Source organism: Osmerus eperlanus, chromosome 13 (assembly GCF_963692335.1).
Source record: "Osmerus eperlanus chromosome 13, fOsmEpe2.1, whole genome shotgun sequence".
Lineage (NCBI taxonomy): Eukaryota > Metazoa > Chordata > Actinopteri > Osmeriformes > Osmeridae > Osmerus > Osmerus eperlanus.
This window is the reverse complement of record NC_085030.1, coordinates 10,373,397-10,385,962: the sequence shown is the minus strand read 5'-3', so window position 1 is coordinate 10,385,962 and position 12,566 is coordinate 10,373,397. Positions and strand designations below refer to the sequence as shown.

At 42.7% G+C, this 12,566-nt stretch overlaps 1 protein-coding gene across 27 annotated transcripts in view; it reads left to right on the top strand.

Moving 5' to 3' along the window:
- LOC134033077 (protocadherin gamma-A11-like) overlaps positions 1-12,566 on the top strand; it is a 127,965-nt gene that overhangs the window by 52,505 nt on the left and 62,894 nt on the right. For 2 of the 27 annotated variants that reach the window (XM_062477243.1, XM_062477220.1), the window contains exon 1: positions 104-2,665. The exons of 19 other annotated variants lie outside the window; for them this stretch is intronic. In XM_062477243.1, the coding sequence (XP_062333227.1) occupies positions 260-2,665 (2,406 nt within the window). In that variant the 5' untranslated portion in view covers positions 104-259. Of the gene's footprint in view, positions 1-103; positions 2,666-3,312; positions 5,856-6,605; positions 9,139-9,718; positions 12,283-12,566 lie in introns of those variants that run through there. 6 more of the 27 variants (XM_062477250.1, XM_062477232.1, XM_062477246.1 and 3 more) reach the window with 4 other exon arrangements.

The window sequence follows — 12,566 nt, the reverse complement described above, 5'->3', positions numbered from 1 at the left end:
TGGCCAGTGTGTTGCAGTGGCAGCACTGGTTGGCAGCTGTACCTCCCCCATATCGGTATATAGAGGGAAAGAGCAGTAAGCAGTACACACAGTCCGGATAACAGAGAACACACACCACGAAGACTCAGAACAGCGACTATTTTGTTCAACATTTCAATATTGTGGACATATTTCCCTTCCATCTGTGACAATGGATACTGCTGGACTATTCTAGACTTCACAGCGGATTAAAAAGCTTTAGTTTAATCGAACAGAGCAAATGTCGAACAGAACAATGGCACGACAAGGAGGTCTACTGCTGTTCATCTTAGTCCTCTCTCTCGGTTCAGTGTACGGGCAGGTCAGTTATTCCATTCCCGAAGAAATGGTGAAAGGCTCTATAGTCGGTAACATAGCTCAGGATTTAGGATTGGACATAAAGAGACTGAAATCAGGTAAAGCTCGTATTTATACTGGAGACAGCACACAATACATCGATCTGAATAAAGAAAGGGGAGTCCTCCTCATCAAAGAGAAAATAGACCGTGAAGCCTTGTGCGGTGAGACGACGCCTTGTGCTCTACATTTTCAAATGATTCTGGAGAACCCAATGGAAATGTTCCGGGTAACAGTGGAGATCACAGACATAAACGATAATGCTCCCAGTTTTACGAACAGCGGAAAACATTTTGAGATTAGTGAGTCAGCTGTACTCGGAGCTAAATTTGTATTAGAGAAAGCTATGGATGCTGATATAGAATTGAATGGCCTCCAGAGCTACTCACTTAAACCCACAGATAACTTTGTTTTAAAATTTGAAAATCAAGTCGATGGGAGTAGAAAGGTTGAGATGGTCTTACAGAAACCTCTAGATAGAGAAAAACAGGAGAATATATCTTTGTTATTGACAGCGTTCGATGGAGGAGAGCCACAAATGTTTGGAACAATGCAGATATCTGTTACCGTATTGGATGCAAATGACAACGCACCTATTTTTACCAAACCAATTTACAAAGCTACTGTAACTGAGAATTCTCAAACAGAAACGCACATAACAACTGTAAGTGCATCCGATTTAGACAAAGACACACATGCAGTTGTTTCTTACATTATTTCTAATGGCAAACATCATTTATCGGAAATATTTAAATTGGATAGAAAAAGTGGTGAGGTGACTTTGATTGGACAAATTGATTATGAAAAATACAAACACTATCAAATAGACATAGAAGCTATTGACAATGGTGGTCTATCAGATTCCAGTAAGATCATCGTTGATGTGATTGATGTGAATGATAACACTCCAAATATTAATATAATTTCTAAATCGGATTCCATACGAGAGGACTCCACTCCGAACACAGTGATCGTCATGCTGAGTGTAAACGATCCAGACTCTGAGATTAATGGTAACCTACAATGCAAGCTTAACGACGACATACCATTTACAATACAATCGACCGTAAACGGATTCTATAGTTTAGTGACAGACAGTGAATTAGACCGAGAGAGAGCGTCTGCGTATAACATCAGTGTCACGTGTTCTGATGAGGGAGTGCCCTCACTCTCCAGCAGCGTCACTCTCACATTACAGATATCAGATGTTAATGACAACGCGCCTGTCTTTGAGAGGAGCTCATATGAGGCCTACATTATAGAAAACAACACACCGGGCCTCTCTATATTCACAGTGAAAGCCAGAGATGCTGACTGGAACCAGAATGCTCGTGTTTCTTACATACTGGAAGACTCCACGGTTAACGGAGTGCCCGTCTCCTCTTATGTGTCCGTTAGTGCTGATAGTGGAGTCGTCCATGCAGTGCGCTCTTTTGACTACGAGCAGATCAAGGATTTCCAGTTCCGTGTAAAAGCGCAGGATGGAGGCTCCCCTCCACTCAGTAGCAATGTGACTGTGAAAATAATGATCCAGGATCAGAACGACAACGCACCTCAGGTTCTTTACCCAGTCCAGACTGGCGGCTCTCTGGTGGCTGAAATGGTGCCTCGTTCAGCAGATGTGGGCTATCTGGTCACTAAAGTGGTGGCTGTTGATGTGGACTCTGGACAGAATGCCTGGCTGTCCTATAAACTGCAGAAAGCCACAGACAGGGCGCTGTTTGAAGTGGGCTTACAGAATGGGGAAATAAGAACTGTTCGCCAGGTGACTGATAAAGATGCAGTGAAACAAAGACTCACTGTTGTAGTGGAGGACAACGGGCAGCCCTCTCGTTCAGCTACAGTCAATGTTAACGTGGCGGTGGCCGACAGCTTCCCTGAAGTGCTCTCGGAGTTCACTGACTTTACGCACGACAAGGAGTACAATGACAACCTGACTTTTTACTTAGTCTTGGCTTTGGCTGTAGTTTCATTTCTGTTCATCACGTGTTTAGTGGTTATTATATCAGTGAAAATATACAGATGGAGACAGTCTCGTATCCTCTATCATTCCAATCTCCCGGTTATTCCGTATTATCCACCGCGTTACGCAGACACTTTGGGGACGGGAACTCTGCAGCACGTGTACAATTACGAGGTGTGCAGGACGACTGACTCCAGAAAGAGTGACTGTAAGTTCGCCAGACCCGGTAGTCAGAACGTCCTGATAATGGACCCCAGCTTGACAGGAACCATGCAGCGGATACAGAGTGAAAAAAACCTCCTAGATGAACCAGACTCTCCACTGGAGGTTAGTGTGCTGTAACTGCTCATGCCAATATTTTCTTGTACCCTTTTTGCAAATATATCAGCCTCAAACCTTAGTTTTCGGTTTCCATTTCAGCACTAGGGACTACGAACAGCGACATTGTTAGCTGCAACTAAGTGTTGCTTAGCCTGCACCCTATGAGCTTTACCATGTCACTCTATCGTACATGTGTTCCTGTTATCTAAAGAATTAGTTTATTTTTGGATGTAACCCTTTAATGTGTATTATGGAAATGTGATGAATAGTTGTACACTTTCACTTAACTTTCACGTTAAATATTGGGTTAGTTTGCCTATCAACTCTTACTTCTCATTTGAGAAGGGGGTTAAAAGTGTTTCGACGTCGTATTTGCCTGAATTAGTTCATACTTGCTGGTTTAGTTATGTTTGTGTTTTGTATGTCAAATTATTACAGATTAAGCAAATGTTGAATTGCTTGGTTAATTCGTGTCATATCTGAGGAGCTGAATTTGTCTTTGACTGATGTGTAATTCAGTAAATTGAACTCATAGTGCCGCTGTTGGCCAGTGTGTTGCGTTTGCAGAGCAGATTTGCAGCAGTACCTCCCCCACCAAGTTGATATATTAGAGAGAGAAGGAGCAGAAACGCACATTCCGCATTACGTAGAGAACAAAAACACGGTTCTGCAATTCTTTTTTTTAATTAAATATTTCATTTTAGAAGCTATTTCTCGTCGATGATCGACACTGGAAAATATTGGATTATACTCAATTTTCTTGTGGATCCTTATATCTTTATTTTAAACATAGGACATTACGGACTGAACAATGGAACGGCAAGTACTGTTGTCCATATTGGTCCTCTCTCTCGGCTTAGTGCACGGGCAAGTCAGCTATTCTATTCCAGAAGAAATGGTGAAAGGCTCTCTAGTAGGTAACATAGCGCAGGATTTAGGTTTAGATATAAAGAGACTGAAATCAGGCAGAGCTCGATTACATGTAGGAAACAACGCAGACTACATAGAGCTGAATAAAGAAAGGGGAGTCCTCCTCATTAAAGAAGAAATAGACCGTGAAGTGCTCTGTGAACAGACAACGCCTTGCGCTCTACATTTCCAAATAATTCTAGAGAATCCAATCGAATTTTACCGTGTGACAATTGAGATCACGGATATAAATGACAATGCCCCTTTTTTCCAGAAAGATAAGATGAAATTCGAAATAAGTGAGTCGGCAACGACAGGAGCTAAATTTATATTAGAGAGAGCGTTCGATTTAGATATTGGAGTAAATGGACTCCAAAGTTACTCTCTTAACCCAACGGATAATTTTGTATTGAAATTACAAGGCCAGGCAGATGGAAGTAAAAAGGTCGAGATGGTCTTACAGAAGCCTCTAGACCGTGAGAAGCAGGAGCAGATACTTCTGTTGTTAACCGCGTCTGACGGTGGTGAGCCGCAGATGTCTGGAACTGTCCAGATACTCGTCACCGTGCTTGACGTCAACGACAATGCTCCGGTTTTTACGCAGGCAATATATAAGGCTAGATTGGTTGAAAACTCCCCTACTGGAACGGTCTTAACTACAGTTAGTGCATCAGACATAGATAATGGATCTAATGGCTTAGTGACGTATTTAATATCGAGTAGCACCGTTGGTATATTGAATCATTTTGAAATTAATGAGCGTAACGGCGAAGTTCGGTTGAAAGGCGAGGTTGATTATGAAAAATCTAAACACTATCAGATAGATATAGAAGCTAAGGATCAGGGTGGCCTTTCAGATTCGAGCAAGTTAATGGTCGAAATCATAGATGTGAATGATAATATGCCTATGATTGACTTAATGTCAACGTCACGGTCAGTTCCAGAGGACTCACCCTCTCAGACAGTTATAGCTGTGATGAGTGTTCACGATCCCGACTCTGATAATAACGGAGTGGTTGGTTGTGTTTTGAGTGAAAATTTACCGTTTGCAATAAAGTCTACCTCAAACGGATTCTATAGCTTAGTAACAGACAGTGAATTAGACCGAGAGAGAGAGTCAAAGTATAACATCAGTGTCACGTGTTCTGATGAGGGCGTGCCCTCGCTCTCCAGCATCGTCACTCTCACCTTACAGATATCAGATGTAAATGACAACGCGCCTGTCTTTGAGAAGAGCTCATATGACGCCTACATTATAGAAAACAACACACCGGGCATCTCTATATTCACAGTGAAAGCCAGAGACGCTGACTGGAACCAGAATGCTCGTGTTTCTTACATACTGGAGGACTCCTCGGTTAACGGAGTGCCCGTCTCCTCATATGTGTCCATTAGTGCTGATAGTGGAGTCGTCCATGCAGTGCGCTCTTTTGACTACGAGCAGATCAAGGATTTCCAGTTCCGCGTAAAAGCGCAGGATGGAGGCTCCCCTCCACTCAGTAGCAATGTGACTGTGAAGGTATTGATCCAAGACCAGAACGACAACGCACCTCAGGTTTTGTACCCAGTCCAGACTGGCGGCTCTCTGGTGGCTGAAATGGTGCCTCGTTCAGCAGATGTGGGCTATCTGGTCACTAAAGTGGTGGCTGTTGATGTGGACTCTGGACAGAACGCCTGGCTCTCCTATAAACTGCAGAAAGCCACAGACAGGGCGCTGTTTGAAGTGGGATTACAGAATGGGGAAATAAGAACTGTTCGCCAAGTGACTGATAAAGATGCAGTGAAACAAAGGCTGACTGTTGTAGTGGAGGACAACGGGCAGCCCTCTCGTTCAGCTACAGTCAATGTTAACGTGGCGGTGGCGGACAGCTTCCCTGAAGTGCTCTCGGAGTTCACTGACTTTACGCACGACAAGGAGTACAATGACAACCTGACATTTTACTTAGTCTTGGCTTTGGCTGTAGTATCATTTTTGTTCATCACGTGTTTGGTGGTTATTATATCAGTGAAAATATACAGATGGAGACAGTCTCGTATCCTCTATCATTCCAATCTCCCGGTGATTCCGTATTATCCACCACGTTACGCAGACACTTTGGGAGCGGGAACTCTGCAGCACGTGTACAATTACGAGGTGTGCAGGACGACTGACTCCAGAAAGAGTGACTGTACGTTCGCCAGACCCGGTAGTCAGAACGTCCTGATAATGGACCATAATTTATCAGGAACCATGCAGCGGATACAGAGTGAAAGGAGTATTTTAGACGAACCCGACTCACCACTGGAGGTTAGTGAATTTAATTAAGCCTTAGCCTATATGTGTGACCATCCAAGGCCATTTAATCATGCTTCGCACTCAGGCAAATAACCCATTTGAACTCAACACAACTTTCAGCACTGTATTAATAAACAGCGACACGGTTATTCATTCCATAACAATACATAGAACAGTGCTCTCGCTTTCTTTCTTTCTCTATCTCTCTCTCCCACTCTTTTTTAATTTATTTTATTTTAAGTATGGATTCATGTTTTCTTCTATTCCTAGCCATTTTGATAGCCATTCCTGTTTCGACCTTTTTGGGTGTTTTTGACCTACCGATTATCTTTTGACCTAGTCCTTGCCTTTACTTTCGCTCTGGGTTTTAAAATATACCTGCCTTGATAGGTAGCTTGATCATGACTGATTTTTTGCTTTGTCCTTTGTGTACTTTTTCCTTGGCTTTCCTGCTACCGAAATAAATCACTCGCACTGCGTAAAGAACGCAACGATACCCGTGTCATTACAGAAGAGGATGACTTATTGGCCACCGTTACGTCTAATGTGCCTTCAACACAGTTGTATTCTAATACAGACAAAAATATTTAGACATGTAATTATTGATAACGGACTCTATGGGCCGCTGTTGGCCAGTGTTTTGCAGTCATATAGAAGATTTGCAGCAGGACCACCCCCATCACATCGACATAATAGAGAGACAGAGAAGGATCCAGAGTTTTTAGACCGGGTAACAGACATCAGTAACGACGGAGAAACCTAGGTGCGATTCTATTGATATAAATGGTCTATCTTGGAGTTGTTCTACTTTGATGTTGGCACGGAAAACAAACGGAATATTGCATAACGCTTTGCGGATAATCGCCCTTTTGTTACATTGATATTTAACGAGAAAATATCGGACAAAACAATGACACGGCAAGTACTGTTGTTCTTATCGGTCCTTTCTCTCGGTTCAGTGCACGGACAGGTCAGCTATTCCATTCCAGAAGAAATGGTGAAAGGCTCTTTAGTAGGTAACATAGCCCAGGATTTAGGTTTAGATACAAAGAGACTGAAATCAGGTCAATCTCGAATTTATACTCGAGATAGCGCAGAATACATCGAGCTGAATAAAGAAAGGGGAGTCCTCCTCATCAAAGAGAGAATAGACCGTGAAGCGCTTTGCGGACAGACGACGCCTTGCGCTCTACATTTTCAAATTATTCTTGAAAATCCAATGGAATTTTACAGTATTACACTTGAAATCACGGATATGAATGATAATCCTCCGTCGTTTGAGAAAAGTGAAATTAAATTCAAGATAAGTGAGTCTGCAGTAATTGGAGCAAAATTTGTGTTGGAGAGAGCGTTGGATCAGGATGTAGGTGTCAATGGCCTTCAAAGCTATTTTTTACAACCAACTGATCATTTTTCTTTAAAATTGCATAATCACGCTGATGGTAACAGACATGTTGAGATGGTCTTACAGAAACCTTTGGATCGAGAGAAGCAGGATCAGTTATTGTTAGTGCTGACAGCCATAGATGGAGGCGAGCCGCAGATGTCTGGAACAATGCAGATTCTCATCACCGTATTAGACGCCAATGACAATGCGCCTGTTTTTACTCAGCCTGTGTATGAAGCTACAGTGACAGAGAATGCCCAAAAAGGAACAGTTGTGACTGTAATAAGTGCAACAGATGTTGATCATGGTGCTAACGGTAAAATAACTTATTCGATTACTAATACCTTAGATGATATCAGAGAAACGTTTGAGGTTAATGTGGAAAGTGGCGAGATCAAATTAATAGGTAATATTGATTATGAAAAAACACACAATTTCCAAATTAATTTACGTGCTAGTGATGATGGAGGGCTAACTGATTCATGTAAAGTAATTGTCGACGTCGTTGACGTTAATGATAACAAACCGGATATAAACATAATGTCTAAGTCGAACGTAATAGCCGAAGATGCCAAACATGGTACTGTGGTAACAATGATTAACATTCAAGATTTAGATTCGGGAGATAATGGTAAAGTACAGTGTTCCATCAATGAAAACATTCCTTTTGTTATGAAATCAACATCTAATGACTTCTTCAGCTTAGTCACAGATAGTGAATTGGACCGAGAGAGAGCGTCTGAGTACAACATCAGTGTCACGTGTTCTGATGAGGGAGTGCCCTCGTTCTCCAGCAGCGTCACTCTCACCTTACAGATATCAGATGTGAATGACAACGCGCCTTTATTTGAGAGGAGCTCATATGAGGCCTACATTATAGAAAACAACACACCAGGCCTCTCTATATTCAAAGTGAAAGCCAGAGACGATGACTGGAACCAGAATGCTCGTGTTTCTTACATACTGGAGGACTACTCGGTTAACGGAGTTCCAGTCTCCTCATATGTGTCCGTTAGTGCTGATAGTGGAGTCCTCCATGCAGTGCGCTCTTTTGACTACGAGCAGATCAAGGATTTCCATTTCCGCGTAAAAGCGCAGGATGGAGGCTCCCCTCCACTCAGTAGCAATGTGACTGTGAAAATAATGATCCAGGACCAGAACGACAACGCACCTCAGGTTCTGTACCCAGTCCAGACTGGCGGCTCTCTGGTGGCTGAAATGGTGCCTCGTTCAGCAGATGTGGGCTATCTGGTCACTAAAGTGGTGGCTGTTGATGTGGACTCTGGACAGAATGCCTGGCTCTCCTATAAACTGCAGAAAGCCACAGACAGGGCGCTGTTTGAAGTGGGCTTACAGAATGGGGAAATAAGAACTGTTCGCCAGGTGACTGATAAAGATGCAGTGAAACAAAGACTCACTGTTGTAGTGGAGGATAACGGGCAGCCCTCTCGTTCAGCTACAGTCAATGTTAACGTGGCGGTGGCGGACAGCTTCCCTGAAGTGCTCTCGGAGTTCACTGACTTTACGCACGATAAGGAGTACAATGACAACCTGACTTTTTACTTAGTCTTGGCTTTGGCTGTAGTTTCATTTCTTTTCATCACGTGTTTGGTGGTTATTATATCAGTGAAAATATACAGATGGAGACAGTCTCGCATCCTATATCATTCCAATCTCCCGGTGATTCCTTATTATCCACCGCGTTACGCAGACACTTTGGGAACGGGAACTCTCCAGCACGTGTACAATTACGAGGTGTGCAGGACGACTGACTCCAGAAAGAGTGACTGCAAGTTCGCCAGACCGGGTAGTCAAAACGTCCTGATAATGGACCCCAGCTTGACAGGAACCATGCAGCGGATACAGAGTGAAAAGAGCATCTTAGACGAACCAGATTCACCCCTTGAGGTTAGTAAATTTAATTCAGTGTTTGCTCATAGGTATGATCGTTCAGAAGAACTTAATAAGCTTCCCATACCCTTAAATTTCTCTCTTTCGCGCAAAACGTGTTAGCAATGTGTTTATGGTGAGTGACACGTTGATTTAGTCCTGACAATACTGAGAAGAGACTCTTTCTCTCTCTTTTTTCTCTGCCTCTGGCTCTTTTTCATTCAAACATTGATTACACTTTATTCATGTATTGTCCAATAATTTAAATAAATATCCTGAATTTTCCAACATGAATTTAAGACATTGCTTCCCATAATTTGAAGGCATTGTCTTATTTCACCATGCAAAATGGAGGCTCTTTGAAAGATGAAAACGTGGCTACCGTGCCCTCACAATGTGCCTTCAACTCTTTGTTTTTAATTCTGATACTTCACTAAATTATTTAGACACGAATGTAGTTCTTGACAATGAACTCTATGGGCCGCTGTCGGCCAGTGTGTGGTAGTGTTATGGGTTGGTAGATTTGCAACAGTACCTCCTCCATTACTTCGACATATTAGAGAGAAAGAGCAGTATGCAGAACGCACAGTCCGGGTAACAGACATCAGCAACGACGGAGAAATGGAGGTTCTAGGCTTTTGTTAGAGAATTTTCTATCTTGGAGTAGTTCTACTTGGATTTTTGCACGGTAAACGAATGGAATATAGCCCAACGATTAGACGACAATCACAGGTTTGTTGCGTTTATATTTGAGGTGAAAACATATCGGACGTAACAATGACACCGCAAGTACTTTTGTTCTTCTCGGTCCTCTCTCTCGGTTCAGTGCACGGTCAGGTCAGTTACTCAATTGCCGAGGAAATGGTGAAAGGTTCTTTAGTCGGTAACATAGCGCAGGATTTAGGATTAGATATAAAGAGGTTGAAATCAGGCAAAGCTCGTATTTATACTGGAGAAAGTGGAGAATACATCGAGCTTAATAGAGAAAGGGGAATCCTCCTCATCAAAGAGAGAATAGACCGTGAAGCGCTCTGCGGTCAGACGACGCCTTGCGCTCTACATTTTCAAATCATTTTGGAGAATCCTATGGAGTTGTACAGTATTACGGTTGAGATCACCGACGTTAATGATAACCCTCCCTCATTTGGTAAAAGCGAAGTGAAATTCAAAATTAGCGAGTCTGCAGTCAGTGGGGCAAAATTTGTGTTGGAAAGGGCTATGGATCTTGATGTTGGTAATAATGGTCTTCAAAGCTATTTGCTCAATCCAACTGATCATTTTGCTCTTAAATTGCATAACCAAGCAGATGGCAATAAGAATGTTGAAATGGTTTTACATAAACCCTTAGATCGAGAGAAACAGGAGCAGGTGTCGTTAGTACTGACAGCCATAGATGGAGGCGAGCCGCAGATGTCTGGAACAATGCAGATACTCATCACCGTATTAGACGCCAATGACAATGCGCCTGTTTTTATTCAGCCTGTGTATAAAGCTACAGTCACAGAAAATGCCCCAAAAGGTACAGTTGTTACTACAGTTAGCGCTTCAGATGCTGACCAAGGTTCAAACGGTAAAATAACTTATTCAATCACAAACATGTTAGATGATGTCCTAAAAGCCTTTCAAGTAAATGAGGACAGTGGCGAGCTGACAATAATAGGAAACATTGATTATGAAAAATCTAAACATTTCCAAATCAATTTACGCGCAAGCGATGATGGTGGACTGACTGATTCATGCAAAGTAATAGTCGATATTGTTGATATTAACGACAATAAACCTATTATAAATATCATATCTAGATCAAATATTATAGCTGAAGATGCCAAAACAGATACAGTCGTAACAATGATTAATATACAAGACCCAGACTCGAGTGAAAATGGTAAAGTTAAGTGTTCGATTAACGAAAACATTCCTTTTCTGATGAAAGCAACTTCAAGTAACTTTTTTAGCTTAGTAACAGACAGTGAATTAGACCGAGAGAGAGCGTCTGAGTATAACATCAGTGTCACGTGTACTGATGAGGGAGTGCCCTCGCTCTCCAGCAGCGTCACTCTCACCTTACAGATATCAGATGTGAATGACAACTCGCCTGTCTTTGAGAAGAGCTCATATGACGCCTACGTCATAGAAAACAACACACCAGGCCTCTCTATATTCACAGTGAAAGCCAGAGACGCTGACTGGAACCAGAATGCTCGTGTTTCTTACATACTGGAGGACTCCTCGATTAACGGAGTTCCAGTCTCCTCATATGTGTCCGTTAGTGCTGATAGTGGAGTCGTCCATGCAGTGCGCTCTTTTGACTACGAGCAGATCAAGGATTTCCATTTCCGCGTAAAAGCGCAGGATGGAGGCTCCCCTCCACTCAGTAGCAATGTGACTGTGAAAATAATGATCCAGGACCAGAACGACAACGCACCTCAGGTTCTTTACCCAGTCCAGACTGGCGGCTCTCTGGTGGCTGAAATGGTGCCTCGTTCAGCAGATGTGGGCTATCTGGTCACTAAAGTGGTGGCTGTTGATGTGGACTCTGGACAGAATGCCTGGCTCTCCTATAAACTGCAGAAAGCCGCAGACAGGGCGCTGTTTGAAGTGGGCTTACAGAATGGGGAAATAAGAACTGTTCGCCAGGTGACTGATAAAGATGCAGTGAAACAAAGGCTCACTGTTGTAGTGGAGGACAACGGGCAGCCCTCTCGTTCAGCTACAGTCAATGTTAACGTGGCGGTGGCGGACAGCTTCCCTGAAGTGCTCTCGGAGTTCACTGACTTTACGCACGACAAGGAGTACAATGACAACCTGACTTTTTACTTAGTCTTGGCTTTGACTGTAGTTTCATTTCTGTTCATCACGTGTTTAGTGGTTATTATATCAGTGAAAATATACAGATGGAGACAGTCTCGTATCCTCTATCATTCCAATCTCCCGGTTATTCCGTATTATCCACCGCGTTACGCAGACACTTTGGGAACGGGAACTCTGCAGCACGTGTACAATTACGAAGTGTGCAGGACGACTGACTCCAGAAAGAGTGACTGTAAGTTTGCCAGACCCGGTAGTCAGAACGTCCTGATAATGGACCCCAACTTGACAGGAACCATGCAGCGGATACAGAGTGAAAAGAGCATCTTAGACGAACCAGATTCTCCTTTAGAGGTGAGTGTGACTATTTTGGTTGCATATTTAAATATTGTAATATGACGCACAGCATTTATATATTCGAAGCCTATCTTAAATTAATTTCAGCACTACAACTATTGGACAGCACTCGTTCCGTGACAGATCGTTTATAAGAATGTAACTCCACTGCCTCCATGTTTAATTCCACTCGGAGAAAAATATATTTTGGAATCATACTAAATCAATTATATTTTAACAAGCCTAAAATCCGGTTGTTTGCACAAGCCTGTGGCATCTTCTTGTGTAATTCAGTGCAATAG